The sequence below is a fragment of the Pelodiscus sinensis genome, chromosome 15 (assembly GCF_049634645.1).
Source record: "Pelodiscus sinensis isolate JC-2024 chromosome 15, ASM4963464v1, whole genome shotgun sequence".
In the NCBI taxonomy this organism is placed as follows: Eukaryota; Metazoa; Chordata; order Testudines; family Trionychidae; genus Pelodiscus; species Pelodiscus sinensis.
In genome coordinates this window covers 4,999,189-5,020,116 of record NC_134725.1, presented here as the reverse complement: position 1 = coordinate 5,020,116, position 20,928 = coordinate 4,999,189, and the positions used below count along the sequence as shown (strand labels likewise).

The window sequence follows — 20,928 nt, the reverse complement described above, 5'->3', positions numbered from 1 at the left end:
GTCCTGCTGGGCAGTGCTACAGATACGGGCCAGTAGGGGTCACCCCCTGCCCACTACATCACAACATCCGCAACCCCCTTGGGGGTCGCGACCCACAGGTTGCGCACCACTGTCCTAGAGGGTCCCCAGGGAAGCAGGCAGCCAGGAGAGCCGAAGGCAACCGGGTAGGGGTGTTTGAATTGGAAGCAGCGACCTTCCTGATCGTGGGTGGCCAGGGCAGAGTGGGGAGACACAACCTGAACCAGAGAGCAAGGCAGGGAGTATCCAGCGACATCCATGCCCTAGGAAGGACTAAATCCTGAAACCGCAGAAACATGAGTGGAACAGGGGATGTTTAGTTAGATGCAACTGGGATTGGTCCTGCCAGTGCAGCTCCCAGCGCTGTGAGTTATTCCCCTTGTAGAGATGGTTTACATAGAGCGCTGTCAACACAGCCAGCCTCTGGGGGTGTGTCTAGACTATAGGGTTTTGTCGACAAAACTATACTTGTATCTACACTGCCGCTGAGTTCTGTCGACATAACGTCGACAGAACTCGGCACTTTTGTCGACAGCTGTAAACCTCATTCTACGAGGAACAACGCCTTTTGTGGACAGAGTTCTGTCGCCAGAAGGTGTTATTGCATCTACACTGTCCTTTGCGTCTACACTGTCATGTCGACAAAGCAGCTTGCTGTGTCGACAGAACTGGATGTAACCTAGATGCTCTTTGTTGACAGAAGCTTTGTCGACAGATTCTGTCGTCAAAACTTCTGTCGACAGAAGCCTGTAGTCTAGACGTACCCTATCTGTCGGCAAAACTTCTGTCGACAGAAGCCTGTAGTCTAGACGTACCCTATCTGTCGGCAAAACTTCTGTCGACAGAAGCCTGTAGTCTAGACGTACCCTATCTGTCGGCAAAACTTCTGTCGACAGAAGCCTGAAGTCTAGACGTACCCTATCTGTTGGCAAAACTTCTGTCGACAGAAGCCTGAAGTCTAGACGTACCCTATCTGTTGGCAAAACTTCTGTCGACAGAAGCCTGTAGTCTAGATGTAGCCTGGATACCACCCATCCGTATCCGTTAAGTGCACAGTGTTGTGTAGTAACTCCATGAGAAACGCTGGAGGTGACGCAGGGCTTGGGGGTGGGACTGGCTGGCTCACGATGCCCCTGCAGTAACCTGGTTTGAGAACCCCGGCATCACAGCCTGACACACGGGGGCTGACTCCCCTGTACTCGCCTGCTGCGTGCGCCCGGCATGAGCTCGTCCCCGGTCGGAGAGGACCAGCTGAAAGCGCTTCCTACAGCTGTTAACGCACCCATGGGCAGTTGGACAGCAGGCTAGCGTGGGGCAGATCCACCGTGGTCTTGTTCCGAATGGCTCGGCGCACACGGCTTCTCCGGCAGAGGGCGCAGGGCTCCATGAGGCGTGTTTCCCTGCGCCGAGGCTAACTCCCCGTGCTTTCTCCGCAGCGTGCTGGCTGACTTGTGGAGGAGGCTGTCTCATTCCAGGAGGAAGATGGTGGAGATCTTTCACATCCTCGTTAACCGGCTCTGCCTCCAGCCCATCTTGGAAAACAGGTACCGGCCCTTTCTCTCATTCCATTGCTGCCCCAGTGAAAAGTTAGTGGGCCACGGCCCCGTCCCTAGCTCTCCGAGTGCTGGGAAATGGAGCTGCAGAGAGCAAAGGTGACTTATTCAGGGCTGCATGTGTGGGTCGAGAGAAGGATCCAGACTGTGGGCCCTAGGCGAATGCCCTTTCCATTGGGCCGTGCTGCCTCGGCACTGGGCGTCTGGACAACCCGTCTCGGATGGCTGCTGTCACTGCAGCGCCCCTGCTACTTGGCTGTTGAGACTGGGCTTGGTTTGGCATGGCCCCTCAGCCAGGTGAGCAAAAGAGAGAGCCCCTTGTCCAGAGGGGTCTGTGCCCTCTCCTCGTGCGACGGGGCCAGGTGTGCAGGAATTGCAGTGTCGTTAGAACCAGAAGTGCCTGTCCGTTTTCACTTCTTGCGGGGCCAGGCGCAGCCAGCTCACCGGCCTCCCTGTCGGGTGTGCACCCTCCAAATCCCGTTTCCGTACGATCCAGTTCCGCATACCGGCGGGAGAAGGCCAGGGGAGTCTCGCTCCTGGCTGCTTTTGCAAACTCAGCTTGTCGGGAAACCCTCCTGGAATGACGTTCGTTGAGCAAGGGGGACTTTCTGCGTGGTCATCCCGTGTGGCAAACACAGCCGTCAAGGCAGGTCCCGGGGGTTAAGGTGGAGGAGCGTTGTTCGCACAAGGACAGCGCTGAATTCAGCCATGATTTGCCTCGTTAGTCGGGGAGACACGCTGTAATCGTGGCTTTCTACAGGAAAGTGCACTCTTGCTGGCTGTGGTAATCGTGTTTCGCATGCTTCACCACGCCGAGCGAGACGGAGGCTTCGTGTTTAGAAGGCACACACCGTACGTTTGTGAACAGCCATTTATTCCGAATGCTTGTCAGATGAGTTTCACAGCCGTATCGGACAATACAGTGTCGTTCTGTTATTTCATTTCCCAAAGGGCACTGAAACAGCTATTTATGAACTCATTGGAAGGTGAACTGTCTTATCGGAGGACTTTCTTGCCGTGCTGAATTAGGGGAACATCACACGTAAATTGCTTTGTGGAACTGAAACACCACCGTTATGTGTTCTAGGGTTTGTTCTTCACCAGTAAACATACAATATTTTGTATTTTTTTTTTTAATTTAGTGAAACGTTAATGTTTTTTTTAATCCAGTTTGGTTTTGTTAACATTGTTTTTATCAGTGAAATATTTTTTAAACAAACCTTAAATTGACTGTCAGCCAGGTCAGCATGAGAAACTGAAAACAGTCGCTTCTGGGCCTTGAACTTTGGGAACCTTTGCACTTTTAGAGAGAGAGAGAGAGGGAGGGAAACACACATTTGCAGAGGGTGGAGCTCCATTATTTCTCACCTCTAGATACATATTTATTTATTTAAGACATTTTCGCTGTTTACAGGCGTGTTAGCTCTGGAGACACAAACCCACTGTTTGAGAACTGCAAAACTAATCTTCTAGACTGTGGGTGTGTCTAAACTACATGGCTCCATCGAAGGAGCCATGTAGATAAGGCTGATCGGCAAAGGGAAATGAAGCCGCGATTTAAATAATCTCGGCTTCATTTAAATTTAAATGGCTGCTGCGCTGAGCCGACAAACAGCTGACCTGAAAGCCCTTTATCGACCTCCCCGTTATGCCTCGTAGGATGAGGTTTACCGGGGAAGTCGATAAAAGGCTTTCATGTCGACAGGGAAGCATCCAGAGTAGCGTGCTGAGCTGACAAACAGCTGATCAGCTGTTTGTCGGCTCAACGCGGCTGCCATGTTAATTTAAATGAAGCCGCGATTATTTAAATCGCGGCTTCATTTCCCTTTGCCAAACAAAGAAATCTACATGGCTCCGTCAACAGAGCCATGTAGTTTAGATGTACCCTGAGTGCTGAGTCCCAATGGGCAGAGAGAAAGATTAACCCCAATCATCTATACAGAAGCCTCTGGAATCCCATAAGATTAGGTCCCTAATCCCTGAACTATTGGAACCCATTTACAAAACTTTTTTGAAACATTCCACAAATTAGAATTTAGAACCCCTCCTACAGCACAGCTTGAAAATCGCTCATCACGGATCTCAATTAAAACTCTTTTTACATGGGGTCTTGCCTCAAAAAGCATTTGCTATAAAAAGATTAAAGATTTTTTTACAGATTAAAAAGATTTGGACTTTTCAACTTAGAAAAGAGGAGACTGAGGGGTGTTAGGATAGAGGTCTGTAAAATCATGACCGGTGTGGAGAGGGTGAATACGGAAAAGTTATTTACTTGTTCGCATAATATAAGAACTAGGGGTTGCCAAATGAAGTGAATAGGCAGCAGGTTTCAAACAAACCAAAGGAAGTTTTTCGTCACGCAGCGCACTGTTAACCTGTGGTACTCCTTGCCACAGGATGTGGTGAAGACTAGGACTTGAACAGGGTTAAAAAAAGATCTAGATTCATGGAGGTTAGGTCCGTCAGTGGCTATTCGCCAGGATGGGTAGGAATGGTGCCCCTCGCCTCGGTTTGTCTGGAAATGGGTAACACGTGAGAATCCCCTGTTGTGTTCATTTCCTCAGGAGCAGCTGGCATTGACCAGTGTCGGCAGACAGGATACTGGCCTGGATGGACCTTCGGTCTGACCCCATCTGGCCGTTCTTATGACTTAACCGTTTTTAATTGTCTTTAAATCACAGCTACGAGAATATTCAGCCTTTTATTGAAGAGTTTCTGCAGATCTTCACCTCTGTGCTTCAGGAGAGGAGGTAGGTCCAGGCGAGGTGGGGCAAAGGAGGAATCTCTGTCCTCCCGCATGTGCGTGAGGCATTGGTACGGGAGGGACTCGGCGTGTGAAATCTTTCAGCCTGGCCAGCGCACGCCTCTCTCGCTGGACATGAGAGGGTGGCGGTGTCGTGCAGAGGCTGTAACGGGGGCTTGACTGCAGGGCCGGGGAGTTCCCGTCACTCCTCCGCTTGACGGCTCTACTTGCCTCGGCGTGTCCAGGTTTCTCCGGGACTACGACGAGCTCTTCCCCGTCGCAGACGACGTGAGCCTGCTCCAGCAGGCATCCGCTGCCTTGTATCCTTTCCTCTTGTGAGCCCCAAGCCTGCCCCCCCGTCTGCAGCCAGACGTGACCCTCCGCCGGCCAGTGGAGTGGGAGGTTTACTGGGTCTCCGGGACACAGGCGATGGTAGCAGGGTACACTGAGAGCGGACAGTGGGGGGAGGGATTCAAGGGCTCTGAACCCCCCCGTCCTGCCTTGCTCATCTTCCTTCCCCAGCCAGCCCCTTCTCCCGGCCGTCGGTCACCCCCTTCCCCTCCCGGCAGCCACCCACCTGCCTTCCCCTGGCCAGGTGAGAAACTGCTGGGCCATTGACTTCCTGTCTTGGCTCAGGAGACCCCCATCCCCTGCTGGGCCCTGCGCAGATACAGAGCGGTCTAGACTCACGAAAGCAGACAACACCCCCACTGTCCTGGGGTTTCGCCCGCGGGGGGGTTCTGCCAGCTGCCTGCACGGACGCACACGCCTTTCCTCGCTCACGTTCGCCTGCCCCAGCCCAGAACACACAACTACCTCCGCGCGGTGTCTTCACGGGCCCAGGGACAGCCCTTAACGCCGCCTTGTAGGGACGACACCCGCACGGCGTATATCCTCCAAGCAGTGGCGAGTGCCTGGGAAGGGGTGGAGAGGCGGAAAGCAGCTGGCGTGAGTACCCTACCTCCGCCAACGGCCCCGGGCAGCACTTCCGCCGAGGGGGTGAGCGCTGCTGAGGACCCTGCAGGACTTGCTAGCACCGACAGCGAGGAGTACGAGGTGAGCACGGCGCTGGTCACGGCTTTTTCCCCACTCTGCCGTGATAAATGCAGGAGTGGGAGCCCGCAAAAGTACCCCAAAACCGTGTCTCTCCAGGCTTGGGTATAAAACTTCCCCCCCCAAATCTTAACCGCCTAGATTTTGGGGTTAAACATCCACTGCCACCTGATAAGAAAACCAGGGAAGAAATCACTTGGGAAATCTCACCCCTCGGGTGCGTCTAGACTGGCAGGATTAAAGATAAAGATAAAAACTTGCCACCTGTCTACACTGGCCGCGAGAATTTGCGCAAGAGCACTGACGTTCTAATGTATGAAATCAGTGGGTCTTTCGCAGATACTCAGGGATAAGCCCTCTTGCGCAAGAGGGCCAGTGTCGACAGGCAAGTTCATTTCTTGCGCTAAATGGCCATCAGCGTTTTCTTGCGCAAGAGAGCGTCTAGACTGGCACAGATGCTTTTGCGCAAAAGATGGCTTTTGCGCATAATGCATCCGTGCCAGTGTAGAGGCTCTTTTGTGCAAATACTTTTAACGGAAAAACTTTTCCGTTAAAAGTCTTTGCGCAAAATCATGCCAGGGTAGACGCAGCCCTCAAGTCCAAACCAGGACACAACAAGGAACCACTACCCGGTTAATAAAAAGAGAATCAATCATAGAATCATAGAATAATAGGACTGGAAGGGACCTCAAGAGGTCATCGAGTCCAGCCCCCCGCCCTCAAGGCAGGACCAAGTTCCACCTATACCATCCCTGACAGATGTCTATCTAACCTGTTCTTAAATATCTCCAGAGAGGGAGATTCCACCACCTCCCTTGGCAATTTATTCCAATATTTGACCACCCTGACAGTTAGGAATTTTTTCCTAATGTCCAATCTAAACCTCCCCTGCTGCACTTTAAGCCCATTACTCCTTGTCCTGTCCTCAGAAACCAAGAGGAACAAATTTTCTCCTTCCTCCTTGTGACACCCTTTTAGATATTTGAGAAAGAACTTTTATTATCACCTGTTGCAAGCATCATGACTAGATCATGGGTTCCCAAACTGGGGGAGGGCGCATGAAGAAATTCCGGGAGCGGGGGTGCGAGGCGACCCCGTCCCCTTCTTTAAATTCCTCCCCCCTAAGTTTTGCTGCTATTTTTGTCTTTCCTCCCCAATCATATCCTTTTTTTTTTTTTTGTTTGTTTTTGTTTTTTTTGTTCTCAACAAGTTTTGCTTGTTGAGAACCAAATCAAAAAGGGGGTGTCATGCCAGAAAGTTTGGGAACACTGGAGCAGATGGCGAAGTCACAAATGAATATCCTCATGGAGGAAACCCACCATGGGCCTAGAACTTAGTTCCAAAGGAGAGCAAAACCACCATTTTCTTCAATGCACAGACAGCCGATCCCATTTCCCAAACCATAAAACAATAAAACCGAACGGCTTGATCTAAACGTTCCCCTACTTACAGATAGTGAAGGGTCTGTTCTTGGAGGGAGACGTAGTGTCTGTCCCCCTCAGTAGCTGGAGAGAAAAACTGCCTCCGAGACAAAGGAGGGAAACTCCCAAAATTCCTTTGTCCCAGTTTGAAATTCCTACTGGCCAACTCTACCTGGCTTAGGTACAGTTAACCCCTTAGTCGCCAGGCTGCTGGCGTGATCAGGACAGCGCTGCTGGGCACGGAAGAGACCGGTCCGTCCTTATGCGCATGCCCACCGGCCCGCTTGTGTTTGGTGTGTGCAGTGCGCCGGCGCCGCCGCAGCCCCTGCTGCCCACGTCTCGGGGGTGGAGCTGGACTCGCTCATCTCCCAAGTGAACGATTTGCTGCCCGACCTCGGCCAGGGCTTCATCCTGGCCTGCCTGCGGGAGCACGGCTACAGCGTGGAGCAGGTGATCCACAACATCCTGGAGGACAAGCTGGCACCGTCTCTGCGGGACCTGGAGCGGACCATGCCGAGGTGGGGACGCGGCGTCGGGAGCTTGGACGTTGCGGGCTGCCGGGGTTGGTCGGCACGGCCTCTTCCCGGGGCCGCTTGGACGTCGGTGGCTGGGTCACGTGTTCCGAAGTGACACACGTGGCTAAGGGTCAGAACCACATCCACTATGGTACTAGGCGTGTGCTCGGGGCAGACACCGAAACGGGGCCCCGGACAAACGAGCAGTCCTGATCGACACCGGCGAGGTTGCAGCTGCCTTGCAGCCGAGGGATTAGCCGGGTGTGTCTGGTACCGTTTGGCAGGGAGACACCTTTCAGCAAACAGCTCTTAGCAGAACAGTCGCTGGGGAAGGTGGCGGGCGGGTACATACGTCTGCTCTGGACTGTCTTGGCCTCAGCACCGCTAACTCAGCCAGCCCTCAGTCCTTTTGAGCTCTGTGAGCACGGCAGTGGCAGCGTAGTTATGGGAGACGGGGTGGGCTTGGTTTTCCTTTGCGTCATCAAAAGCACCGCCGTGGGGCCTGGTGGTGGTTTTAGAACAGGCCACGGCTGGCTGTTTTCCGAGGCCAGGCAGAGTGCATTTCAAGACACAATACTCCGGCTCTGGGCCTCCCACTACAGAAGGGATGTGGACAGATTGGAGAGGGGCCAGTGGAGGGCGACCAAAATGATTCGGGGGCTGGAGCACATGACCTATGAGGAGAGGCTGAGGGATTTGGGTTTGTTTAGTCTGCAGAAGAGAAGAGTGAGGGGGGATTTGAGAGCAGCCTTCAACTTCCTGAAGGGAGGTTCCAAAGAGGATGGTGAGAGGCTGTTCTCAGTAGTGACAGGTGGCAGAACAAGGAGCAATGGGCTCAAGTTGCAGTGGGGGAGGTCTAGGTTGGATATTAGGAAAAACGATTTCTCTAGGAGGGTGGGGAACCCCTAGGATGGGTTCCCTAGGGAGGGGTGGAATCTCCATCCCTAGAGGTGTTTAAGTTTTGGTTTGACCAAGCCCTGGCCGGGTTGATTGAGTTGGGATTGGTCCTGCCTCGGGCAGGGGGCTGGTCTTGATGACCTCCTGAGGTCTCTTCCAGTTCTAGGATTCTAAGAAGAAAAATCTGGTAATGTGAGACGGAATTAATAAGCAACCAAAGGGAGAACCGATTCCTGGTGTTTCCTCCTGAGAGTTAGCAATACGTACACGCAGGGTTGGCTTCGTCAAGTCGCTTTGCTGAGCGTAGGCCCGTTTCAGCCTTAAATACTTTAGCTTGGTCCGGTCTTAAAGGATGTTTTTTCTCCCCGGGCTTCCTCCTGAGGATGAGCCTCCCGATGGAAATCAGCGCGGGGGTGGAGACCTCTGTGCTAGCCCAGCCTGCGTTGGGATCTGGGACAGCGGCTGTGAAACAGGAAACAGCTGGAGATGTTGCACTCCACTTCTGGGCTTTGTGTGCTGCTGGCCAGTACGGTTCAGGGAGCGACCGAGTGCTGGAGTTCATCGTCTGAGCGCCCGGCCGGCCCTCCTTCGCTTTATCTTCTGTCCTGTCTCCTACCAGGCAGGCAAAACCGGACCCCACCCCGCTGGTGACGTCTCGCTGCAACGTCTTCCAGGATGACGAGTTCGACGTGTTCAGTAGGGACGCGGTGGACATGTCCCGGGTCCAGAAAGGCAGGCGGTGAGTGTCACCGCTTTAACGAGGTGGCGTAAGTGCCATGGGCTGTCCACGCCACGCTCCATTCAGAAAATCCCAGCGCATTCGCGTGTCGGCGGCCCACCGGTCAGCGATGTTGTCCTGGCTGCTTGTCCATAAGTCCGTTAGGCTAGAGACGTGGAGGGATTTCCCCAGGTCTTTTCGATTTGGGCTTGGACTGCCAGGCCGCTGCTGCCCCCAGCGTGAGATCTGTGGAAGGAGGCTGGACCTACCCTCCGTTTCCCAGTCCCGTAACAGAACCGGTGCCGTTCCTGTGGTTGGAAAGGTAGCTCGGCTGTCACTCGCGGTAATCTAGACCCGCCGGTGCCCGTGAAAGCGCACTGCCTCTGTTCCTTACACTTTTAGCATGGTGCCCTGTGTCCCGGCTACCTTTCTGTAGCCCGGTGCTTTTGGGAGTCCTCTCAGCTCATTCACGTTTTCCCCTCAAAAGCCCAACAGAGCAGGTGGTTGGGTTCCAGTCGTGAGTCGGCCGTTTCTTTTAAACCCCCAAGTCGGCACGTGGTCCTGTGCAAATAGCTGGGGACAGAACCATTGAGGTTGGCTCTGGCAGCCTCCGTTCTTTGCAGCTCCAAGATGGACGAAGTATTGGGAGTGCCAGTATCTTCTAGCGGTGGAAGGTCCGTTTCCTCCTTAAGGCCAACCCGGCTGCAATTGGCAGCAGCAAGCAATCCAACAACAGCTGCTTTTGCGGCAGCTTGTACCCTGTCCCGGTCCTGCCAGTAGCAATCTGCTCCTTGTACTTTCAGCTTGGAAAAGAGGAGACTAAGGGGGGGATAGGAGAGAGGTCTATAAAATTGGGTTTGTTTAGTTTAGAAAAGAGAAGACTAAGGGGGGACATGAGAGCCGTTTTCAGGTATCTAAAAGGGTGTCATAAGGAGGAAGGAGAAAACGTGTTCATCTTGGCCTCTGAGGATAGAACAAGAAGCAATGGGCTTAAACTGCAGCAAGGGAGGTTGAGGTTGGACATTAGGAAAAAGTTCCTAACTGTCAGGGTGGTGAAACACTGGAATAAATTGCCCAGGGGGTTGTGGAATCTCCATCTCTGGGGATATTTAAGAGCAGGTTAGATAAATGTCTATCAGGGATGGTCTAGACAGTATTTGGTCCTGCCATGAGGGCAGGGGACTGAACCAAAGGTCCCTTCCAGCCCTAGTATTCTAGGATTCTATGAAAATCATGCGTGGTGTGCAGAAAGTGACTAAGGAAAAGTGATGGACTTGTTCCCATCATATAAGAACTAGGGGCCACCAAATGGAATGAATGGGCAGCAGGTTTAAAACAAATCAAAGGAAGTTTTTCGTCATGCAGCGCACAGTCAATCTGTGGAACTCCTCGCTGGAGGAGGCTGTGAAGGCCAGGATTATAACAGGGTTTAAAAGAGAACTAGATACATTCATGGAGGTAAAGTCCATCAATGGCTGTTAGCCAGGCTGGGTAAGGAATGGTGTCCCCAGCCTCTGTCTGTCAGAGGGTGGAGATGGATGGCAGGAGAGAGATCTCTTGATCATTCCCTGTTCGGTTCACTCCCTCTGGGACACCTGGCGTTGGCGTCTGTGGGCAGACAGGATGCCGCGCTGGATGGACCTTTGGTCTGACCCAGTCTGGCCGTTCTTATTTACTCGGGAGTGAGGGGCGACCTTGGGGCATCCGGTTCCGAGGCGGGGCACAAATCCCAAGTGGCTGCCGGGTGATAGAGGGGCCCGCAAGGTCACAGCAAGAGTCAGGCGGCAGCTCCAACGCCCATGGGACGAAGCAGCGCCCCTCTCGCGGCACCGACGGGAGGAGCTCTCCTGCCGACGCAGCGCTGGCTGGGGGGGTGAGGGCAGGATAACTGGAGAGGGAGGTTAGCTAGTGGGATCTTAGCGGGCGCTGACTCCGGGACCAACACAGAGCCAGCGGAGGGGTGTGTGTGTTTGTGTGCGTGCGAGGAGTCGGCAAGTCCAGGCTTACTGGTTCATCATGGAGCTGTCTCCACGCTGACATCCCTAGTGCGGGTTTTCCACGGGCTAGTCCTGCCGCTGGCTGTCTAGCGCAGGCCTGGCTCCCGCCCCAAGGGGGCAGCGGCGTCCCTCCGCCCGCAGGTGCTAGCGCAGGCGGAAGCCAGTCGGGATGGGGGAATTGCTGCTGCACGGAGCAGCTTCCACCCGCCTTGCCCCCTCCAGGAAGGACAAGGAGACGACCCGGAGCTTGCTGAACGACAAGCGCCTGGTGGCAGAGCAGAGGGAGCGCTACAGCCAGTACAGCGTGGTGGTGGACGAGGTGCCGGAGCAGGAGGGGGAGGCCCCGTTCTACAGGGCTGACTACGAGGACGAGTACGACGACACCTACGACGGCAACCAGGTGGGGGCCAACGACGCCGACTCGGACGACGAGCTGATCAGCAGGAGGTGAGTCCCGGCAGGCAGAGGGTGGCGTGTCGGCACGCCGTTCCTCTCGGCTCCCAGCCCGGAGAAGGGGCTCTTGGGCCTGCCGTTTCCCCTCCTGGGGAGCCGGGCATCGCTGCCTGGAGCCAGCTCTGCCTGCTGCTGTTTCCCCTCCCGGCTGGGGGGATGGCAGTGCAGGGAGGCTAGCGCTCGCTGCAGCTGTTCCCTGCTGCTCCCATTGGCCAGGAATCGCAGCCAATGGGAGCAGCGGGGGGAGGTACCTGCAAGCGCAGGGCCGCATGGAGCCGCCTGTGGCCTCCCTAAAGAGCCACAATCCACTGCACCCTACCTCTCGCTCAGACCCCCACCCCCAGCCTCCTCCTGCCCAGACCTCGTTTCTGGCCCCACCCCAGAGCTAAGGGCCCCCACTCAGGGCACGATTAGAGGTGCGTTGGGAAAAAGAATGAGATTTTGATGTACAACTAACTACACCCCCTTCCTGTCTTTCTATTCTCCGTCTCTTGGAAGCTGTAAGATTCCCAGCCATAACAGGCCGCTGGGGAAGCAGGAATTGTGGTAACAAGCCTCGGGGGGGCCCTGTCGGTCTGTAACTTTAAAAGAGACTAACCACGTTCGTCTACAAAAGGAGTTCCCCAGCCAGTCACAGAGCGAGGCCGCCGAGCTGGGATTCCTCTGCAGATCCGACCCTGTTCCCCTGGCCTTGAATAAAGACACCAACTGGTTAACGCACTACAAAGCCCATTCCCCCTGCCTTTGACAGCCACAGTTTCACCTCCCAGCTTGTAAGGACCCCTGAACGCAGCTTCGGAGTCACCCGATTGCAATGCACAAGCACGGGAGAAGCAAAACAGTTCTTCGAGCTGTGCTGTTCACGTCCATTCCAATACCCACCCCCTTCTTTCCCCTCTGCCGGAGCAGCTGGCAAGAAGAAACTGAGGCAGGGTGGGTCAGCAGGGCACTGACCCCACAGCTAGCTGCTGGGGGGGGGGAATCTTCCAGCTGCCGAGCACATGCGCACACACAACCGGCGGGAATGGACGGGAACAACACAGCTCGAAGAATAAGTTCCGAAAAGGCATCACCGTTTTTCCCCCCAGTACGAACACACTGATGATAAACCTACAGTCGCTATTCTGCATTTCAGCTGCAGAAGGGGTACGGGGGCACGCACTGTCGGGGGGAGGGTCCACGCTTTCCAGTCACCGGCCGCATGCACTATTTTGCATAAAGCAGATTGCTAGGCAGATGGGTGCAACATCACGTCTAGCCCTCCAGCGAGGCCGGACGTAGAGGTGGAGAAGGATGAAATATGAACTCTCAGAGACCTGTTCCAATTGCCGATCTCCTGGGGCAGATTGGTCGCTCTCTGGATGGGCTAATTCAGCCCCTGGCGTTCCCAGCTAGGCAGGTCCCTAAAAGCTATGGTTTTACTTGAAAGAATTGCCCGTTGGTGATCAGAAGTGTCTTTCAAATATTGGACGGGCTATAACTGTTTTTTAAACTTTTTAAGAGCTAGAACACCAAACAATAATTATTTGTTTTTAATGAGGAACACCAAGGGGTTTTGTTTTGTTTTGCTCAATAACTTTCCCCTAACCCCTTTTTTTTTGTTGAGCAAAAAAAAAAAAAAAAAGTGGCCTGCCCCTTTAAGTGCGGCACACCTCCAACTGCCTCACAGATCAGTTTAAGAAACACTGGGCTGTGGTATCGGAATTGCCCCGATGCGACAGTGCTGAGTGTTCCCTCTTTCTCCCTCCAATTCCTAGGCCATTTACCATCCCGCAAGTCCTAAGGCCCAAAGGCCAGGAAGAAGGACCAGAGGAGGAGGAGGAGGAGGAATTGGAGGAACCTGAAAAGGAAACAGCCAAGGTGAGGAGCTTCATTTGCAGGTGGATGGGAATCAGCACGCTGTGAAATTCTGTGGTGTGCCCGGGTGTCCTTAGTATCCGGGCAGCTCCGCTTTACTGTTGGTCTGCAAAGTGTCCTGGATTTCATGGTAATAGAGATGTAGCCGTGTTAGTCTGGTCTAGCTGAAACAAAAGACAGGGCTATGCAGCACGTTAAAGACGAACAAGATGGTTTATTAGATGATGAGCTTTCGTGGGCCAGACCCACTTCCTCAGATCAACTTGTGGAAGAAAATTGGCACAACCGTATATACTAATTAAAGAAAGTTCTTCTTCACACAGCGTGTAGTCAACCTGTGGAACTCCTCGCCGGAGGAGGCTGTGAAGGCTAGGACTAGAACAGAGTTTAAAGAGAAGCTAGATAATTTCATGGAGGTTAGGTCCATAAAAGACTATTAGCCAGGGGATACAATGGTGTCCTTGGCCTCTGTTTGTCAGAGGCTGGAGAGGGATGGCAGGAGACAAATCGCTTGATCATTGTCTTCGGTCCACCCCCTCTGGGGCACCTGGTGCTGGCCACTGTCGGCAGACAGGCTACTGGGCTAGATGGACCTTTGGTCTGATCCAGTACGGCCGTTCTTATGTTCTTATATTCTTATACCAATGGCATATAATCAAAAAAATGTGAACACCTATAAAATTGACAAATCAGATTTTAGGACAGAGGGGGGATGAGGGGGGAAGATTAGTGTCTATGAGATAATGATATTAGGGGTGATAATTGGGGACGCGATCTTTGTAATGGGTAAGGTAGTTAGCATCTTTATTAAGGCCCATTCGTAAAGTGTCACATTTAAGCCTGAATGACAGTTCTAAGGTTTCCCTTTGAAGTCCGGTGTAAAGTCTCTTTGAAACAGGATGCAGGTGGTGAGGTCGGTGAGACAATGCCCAGTCTGGTAAAAATGGCAAGAAACTGTTTTTTCTTTGTGAAACTGTCTGATGTCTGATTTGTGGGCGTTGATCCTTTGGCGAAGCGTCTGAGACGTTTGTCCAATGTACATAGCAGACGGACACCGTCGGCACATGATGGACGTTGACCGTTGACGGGGGGAAACGCCCTGAAATCGCCACGAAAACACGGGCAGCTCCTGGTTTCCGAAGCTTTTCTGTGGGAGCGAGTTGGGCTCACCTCAGCCGCTCGGGTCACTTGGCTGTCGCCCACGCCTCACAGCCGGAAGGCAGGCTTCCGGAGCTCCCCAGTCACGCGGGCGGCGGGTCGGAAGAGTGTGCCATTAAAGACTTGATTTCCCTCCCCCCAGCAGGACCACTTTGTGCAGGACCCGGCAGTGCTGAGGGAGCGAGCGGAAGCCAGACGAATGACTTACCTGGCCAGGAAAGGGTAAGATGGAATCCCTCCCCAGCGGTGACGCATGGCTCTGCTGACACGCCTGACTTCGTGGGCCAGCACTTCTCCCTCGGGGGCTGAAGGGTGAAGGTTCCTGTCCCCGCAGGGGGGTGGTGCAGCGTGGGCCGATTAGAAGCTCCTGGTCTTAGACCGCATCTCCACTGCACTTTGGTCATGAAAACATTGGCCGCTCAGGAGCGTGGAGAAGGACCCGCCCCGAATGGCCCAGGTTTTACCCACAGAAAGCCCCGGCGTAGACAGTGCTTGGTCCTGGGGGTGGGTTTGCTCCCTCCTCGGGAGAGTGAGGCGTTCCGAACGACAGTCCGTCTGTCTTGAGATCTCGGAGTCATCATAGAACCATAGAGCCGGAAGAGACCTCAGGAGGTCACCAAGTCCAGCCCCCTGCTCTAGGCAGGACCAATCCCAACTCAATCAACCCAGCCAGGGCTTTGTCAAGCCGAGACTTAAACACCTCTAGGGATGGAGACTCCACTACTTCCCTAGGGAACCCATCCCAGTGCTTCCCCACCCGCCTAGGGAAATAGTTTTTCCTAATATCCAACCTAGACCTCCCCCACTGTAACTTGACAACATCATCATGGGTGGTTCTCTGAAGACGTCCATGCTGTGGGCAGCGGCCGTCAAAAAAGCAAACAGGATGTTAGAAATCGCTAAAAAAGGAATAGAGAATATGACAGAGAATATCTTCTTGCCCTTATATAGATCCATGGTACGCCCACATCTGGAACACTGCGTACAGATGTGGTCACCTCATCTCCAGAAAGATCTACTGGCATTGGAAAAGGTTCAGAGCAGGGCAACTAACATGATTTGGGGTTTGTCGACATGACAGTGTAGACGCAAAGGACAGTGTCGATGCAATAACGCCTTCTGGCGACAGCACTCTGTCCACAAAAGGCGTTGTTCCTCGGAGAATGAGGTTTACCGCCATCGACAAAACTGCCGAGTTCTGTCGACGTTATGTAGACAGATCTCGACCATAGTGTGGACGCAGGTATCGTTTTGTCGACAAAACCCTGTAATCTAGGAACACCCTAAGGGGGGATAGGATCGAGGTCTATAAAATCATGAGTGGTGTGGAGAAAGTGACTAAGGAAAAGTTATTTCCTTGTTCCCATAATAGAAGAACTAGAGGACACCAAGTGAAATGAATGGGCAGCAGGTTTCAAACAAATAAAAGAAAGTTCTTCACACAGTGCACAGTCAACCTGTCTTGAGCAGAGCTTGCATTGATTCCCACTCTCCCGTCTCCTCCAGGTACAAGCACGACAGCGCCACGGCGGTTGTAGGGAGCACCAAGGGGCATGGGCAGAGCCGGGAAACCGTCCAGGACCGGAGGAAGAAGGAAGCCAACAAAGGAGCAAGAGCGAACCACAACCGCCGCACCATGGCGGACAGGAAGCGGAACAAAGGCATGATCCCTTCCTGAGGACTGTCCCGCCCCCAGGTGCTGCGCTAGGGCCCACCTCCCTCCCGAGGGCCCCGGGTTTCGAGGCTCCGAGGCAAGGCCCGGCTGTTGTGTTTGAACGGGGCTCAGTCCCCCAGTGGGAGAGCTTTCCAGTGTGACCGGGAACTGCCCATCCGTCCGGCAGGCTTGCTGCTGGCCTTGTCCGAACAGCCATTCAAGTTTGGGGCTTGATCCGAAACGGTCGTAAAGCTTCTGCCAGGAGCGGATATTCATATAAGTAACATCCCCCTTGCCCCCTAACTGCCCAGCACTTAGAACCAGCGCTACAACGGGCTGGCGGCCCAGCAAACCTCGCTGCTGACAGCTACCCCTCCACACACGGTGCCTTGCCTGGCAGTGGGCTCCCGGGACCCGTAGGAACACTCGCACCGCGGGCCGTAGGAGCTCAGCTCTGCGGAGACGCGCTGTAAGTCCTTCTCCCCGGAGCGAGCCATGGGTCTGGGAACATGCTGATAAAAAATAGGAATCGTTTGGCCTGGTGTTTTGTGAATCTGTCCCTGTCTGTCGGCAGCGAACTCTCGTACGCTTGTTTAATGGGGCAAGGCCTGCCATGATCCGTGGTCCAAAGCCCCCTTGCAATAAAGTCACTCTCGGCATCTGAAGCGAGGTGGTTGCAGCCTGCAGATTAGGGAAGAGGCCCTGGAGTTGTTTCCCCAACAACTCGTCACCACTCATTAAGCAGAACCCCTTCGATCAGAGCTGCCCCGGGGAGCGCGGCGAGCCGGTGGTGGCTAACAATCTGCCTGCTGAGAGCGCCCTAGCTGGTACGCGACTGAAAGCAATTAATGGCGCTGTTACCCACGCATGGAACGCCATTTAGTGAAATATTCGTTGGTGTGTCCTACACTCTCTCAGCTCGATTCCAATGACAACTCCGCAGGCATGGTCCAGTGCTCCCTTTATATTGTTTGATAAAATATTTGGACTGTACCGATCCCCAAAATAGCATTTTTCAATTCACCCCAGACGGGTATTGTACAGTAACTCGCTTTAACACTGTTCCTGAAAAATGCTCCGTGAAACAAAACAGTGTTAAGTGAATCCAACTTCCCTATAAGTATGAATTGCAAATGGAGGTGTGGGGAGGTGAAGTTGGACATCTTTTCCAGCTGAGAAAAGGCAGTCTATTCATTCGCAGTGCAAGTTGTAAACAATTGAGTGATCTCCACACCAGGCTTCCACCACCACAGCCAGAGGGGTGGCACATTTTTCAGGGAATGTCTTGCTTCTGAAGGATGAACTAGCATTCACCCGAGCCCTCAGGGGTTAACATGTTAATGGAGCCTCACTCTTTAGAGGCAGCATGAGCTGAGGCAGGAGGAAAGAAACACAACAGGGGCACAGGAAGGGAACGTCACCCCCCTTTAAACGAGCATGTGCTTTGTTAGATAAGCAACATTCGCTGGGACAACATTATGGGAGGCATTACTGTAGTGGAATCTCTTTGTTACGCAAGATGAAGTTACCAATGTAGGTACAAAAATTGCATTGAAAAATAAAATATCAAAAGTTAGAGCCTACAAGTCCACTCAGTCCTATTCCTTGGTCAGCCAGTTGCTCAGACAAGTAGGTTTGATTACATTTGCAGGAGGTAATGCTGCCTGCTTCTTGTTTACAAGGCCACCTGAAAGCGAGACAGGCTTTTGCATGGCACTTTTGTAGCCAGCACTGCAAAGTATTTGTGTGCTAAACATTTGTACGCCCCTTCATGCTTTGGCTGCCAATCCAGAGGACATGCTTCCATACTGCCGACTCTAGTTAAAACAATGTTAAATTTGTGACTGAATGCCTAGGGGGAGAAGCGTAGGTCTCATGCACTGGTTTACCCATATTCTGTTTGAGTGATTGGCTGAACAAGAAGTAGGACTGAGTGGACTTCTGTGCTCTAAAGTTGTACATGATTACATTTTTCTGTGCAGTTATGTAAAAAAACAAAACCCCTGCATTAGTAAGTTGTGCTTTTGCGCTAAAGAGATGGCACTACAGTATTTACGTGAAGTGAATGGCAAAATATCATTTTTACGGTGCAAATATTTGTAACCCGAAACAAAATGAGCACTGAAACTTTGTATTCGGTGGTGTGATTGAAATCAAGACACTTAAGTAGAAAACCATCCAAATGGTTTAAAAATTTTCAGTTGCATTCTGTAACTGTGATTCCACCAGTGGTTAATCCCCATGAGTTTACGGTGTGTAAGTGACACTGACCAATGTCAATCAGAGTTGTCAGCGAATAGCTACACACGTAAAATGTCATTCTGCTCACTAGCATGCAGACTTTCACTGTTTTCCAAGACCGGACGAGTACATTAGCTCCCCACATAAACAGATAGCACATGGATTGCGGTAGATCAACCTGAGGCCTTAAAAGCCTGCTTTTCCAAGGAAAATCCAGACCAATTTGGTTTTGGTGTATCAGTCTAGGGCTGCTACTTCAAGGGCCCCGAGTTCAGAAGTTTTTAGCATTCTCGCCCTTGTGCGGAGGACTAACTGGTGCTTTTCTCCAAACACTGCAGAGGGCAGGTTTCTGTTGTCAGCTGCCGACGCGTGTTCCTCACTGCCGGGTTATACGCAGGGGGTGGAGACTTTGCAGCTGTGTGATTAATACAGTCACTGTGATGCAAACAGGGTAACGCTTGGAAACGCTCACAGGAGGCGGTTTTTTGCACTATTAGACAGCCCACGAGGGCACGCGGTAAGAGGAATGTATTTAGCATTGGGCTTTCCCCCTGCTCTAATCATTTGCTTTTTTCTAGCCTGCTACCAAAACGAACAGAGGTTCATGGGGAGGTGGCTTGAGCTTCAAGGTTGTTGAAACCTTTGGCACAGACGCTGATTTAAAGGGGACGTTGCAAACCCGCCGGTAGCTCTGAGCACGCAGGGAACCACGAGGGGGAGACCCCCCCTCCCCCCGGCGGGATGGACAGGGTGTGAGTACCGACTTGGTGCTCCTGAATGTGGGTGTGTTTCTTTCAGGTGATTTCGGTTACTGGGTACTTTAGGGTTGTGTGGCTGGTGCCTGTTCCCCAGGGCCACTTTGTCAGCCTCATAATGGCCCTGGGTGACGGGGGTAGGATAAAAGGCCTTCAAAGCCAGAAGTAAGCTACCAGGGGACCCTGAATTGGAGAGCAAGTTGGTGGGAGGGAAGGAGCCACAGTTGCAGTGGTTAGGAAGGGCTGCATCGCCTGTGCCAATGCTGCTCCTGTCTCCGGACAACCTGACCACGGCTGCCTCTACCCAGATCCTGGTGTGGTTTTACAGAGACTGTATCCTGTATCCGACCTCCATCACGCGAGTGGCAGCGGGCCGGCTCCTCCTTCACCCCTCACGAGGGCTGCATGGTGGAGAAGCACGTGGCCCTGGAAGCAAGCTGCTCTGAGCAGCCCGGGGCTGCAGCAGCTAGGGCGGGCTGCAAGCCAGATCTAAAAGGGGCTCTATCGTGCCTGCCCCGATCTAGATGTTAGTAAGGCTTTTCACACAGTCTCGTGACCATCTCATTAACCAGCTATGCAAATCCTTGCAGAACTCCAGCTGAGTACCATCTTGGGCTGCTCCCTTACTTCTCTCTAGTTTAAAGAGAAGCTAGATAATTTCATGGAGATTAGGTCCATAAAAGGCTATTAGCCAGGGGATAAAATGGTGTCCCTGGCCTCTGTTTGTCAGAGGCTGGAGAGGGATGGCAGGAGACAAATCAGACATTTTTATTGAAACCAGCAAAATACCCTTCGTCCTCCCGGCTCAGGCCACCTAAACAGCCCCCTTGGGGGTAGCATGTTGTCAGTGCTCTTCTGTGACTGCTACAAGTGCAGAACAAGCAGCATTGCTCCTCAGAGGCCTCCTTCACTTCAGTTGTCCATAAGAACGGCCATACTGGGTCGGACCAACGGTCCATCCAGCCCAGTAGCCTGTCTGCCCACAGTGGCCAGCACCAGAGGGGGTGAACTGAAGACAACGATCAAGCGATTTCTCTCCTGCCATCCCTCTCCAGCTTGACAGAGGCCAGGGGCACCATTTCTATCCCCTAGCTAATAGCCTTTTATAGACTTAACCTCCATGAATTTATCTAGCTTCTCTTTCAACTCTGTGGCTGTGTCTAGACTGGCAAGTTTTTCTGCAAAAATCATTTGCTTTTGCAGAAAAACTTGCCAGCTGTCTACACTGGCCACTTGAATTTCCAGAAAAGCACTGACAATCTCATGTAAAATCATCAGTGCTTTTCCGGAAATACTACACTGCTGGTCCCATTTGGGCTAAAGTCCTTTTCTGAAAGACTTTTGCGCAAAAGGGCCAGTGTAGACAGCACAAAAATGGCGATCGGGGCTTTTTTGCGGAAAGCCACGTCTAGATTGGCCATGGATGCTTTTCCGCAAAGAGTGCTTTTGCGGAAAAGCATCCTGCCAATCTAGATGTGCTTTTCCGAAAATGCTTGTAACGGAAAACTTTTCCGTTAAAAGCATTTTCAGAAAATTATGCCAGTGTAGACGTAGCCTGTGGATGCATGTAGACTGGCAAGAGTTTGTGCAAAAGCAAAAACTTGCCTGCTGTCCACACTGGCCGCTTGAATTTGCACAAGAACACTGACTTCGTAATGTAGAAAGTCAATGTTTCTTGTGCAAATACTTTCACGCTCCTGCTCAGGAAAAAGCCCTCTTGTGCAAGAATACTTGCACAAGAGGGCCAGTGTAGACAGGGAAGTGTTTTGCACAAAAAAGTCCCGATGGCTAAAATGGCGATCGGGGCTTTCTTGTGCAAAATCGCGTCTAGACTGGCCACGGATGCTTTTGCCAAAAGCATCTGTGCCAATCTAGATGCTCTTTTGCAGAAATAC

At 52.7% G+C, this 20,928-nt stretch overlaps 1 protein-coding gene across 3 annotated transcripts in view; it reads left to right on the top strand.

The window, feature by feature from the left end:
* Positions 1-16,571, top strand: part of ASCC2 (activating signal cointegrator 1 complex subunit 2) — a 29,718-nt gene extending 13,147 nt beyond the window's left edge. For 2 of the 3 annotated variants that reach the window (XM_075897879.1, XM_075897880.1), the window contains exons 11-20: positions 1,455-1,562; positions 4,253-4,321; positions 4,560-4,634; positions 5,184-5,370; positions 7,092-7,306; positions 8,820-8,939; positions 11,138-11,362; positions 13,126-13,228; positions 14,526-14,605; positions 15,890-16,571. In XM_075897879.1, the coding sequence (XP_075753994.1) occupies positions 1,455-1,562; positions 4,253-4,321; positions 4,560-4,634; positions 5,184-5,370; positions 7,092-7,306; positions 8,820-8,939; positions 11,138-11,362; positions 13,126-13,228; positions 14,526-14,605; positions 15,890-16,061 (1,354 nt within the window). In that variant the 3' untranslated portion in view covers positions 16,062-16,571. The remainder of the gene's footprint in view (positions 1-1,454; positions 1,563-4,252; positions 4,322-4,559; positions 4,635-5,183; positions 5,371-7,091; positions 7,307-8,819; positions 8,940-11,137; positions 11,363-13,125; positions 13,229-14,525; positions 14,606-15,889) is intronic. The other variant, XM_075897881.1, reaches the window with a different exon arrangement.
* The last annotated feature ends 4,357 nt before the right edge of the window (positions 16,572-20,928 follow it).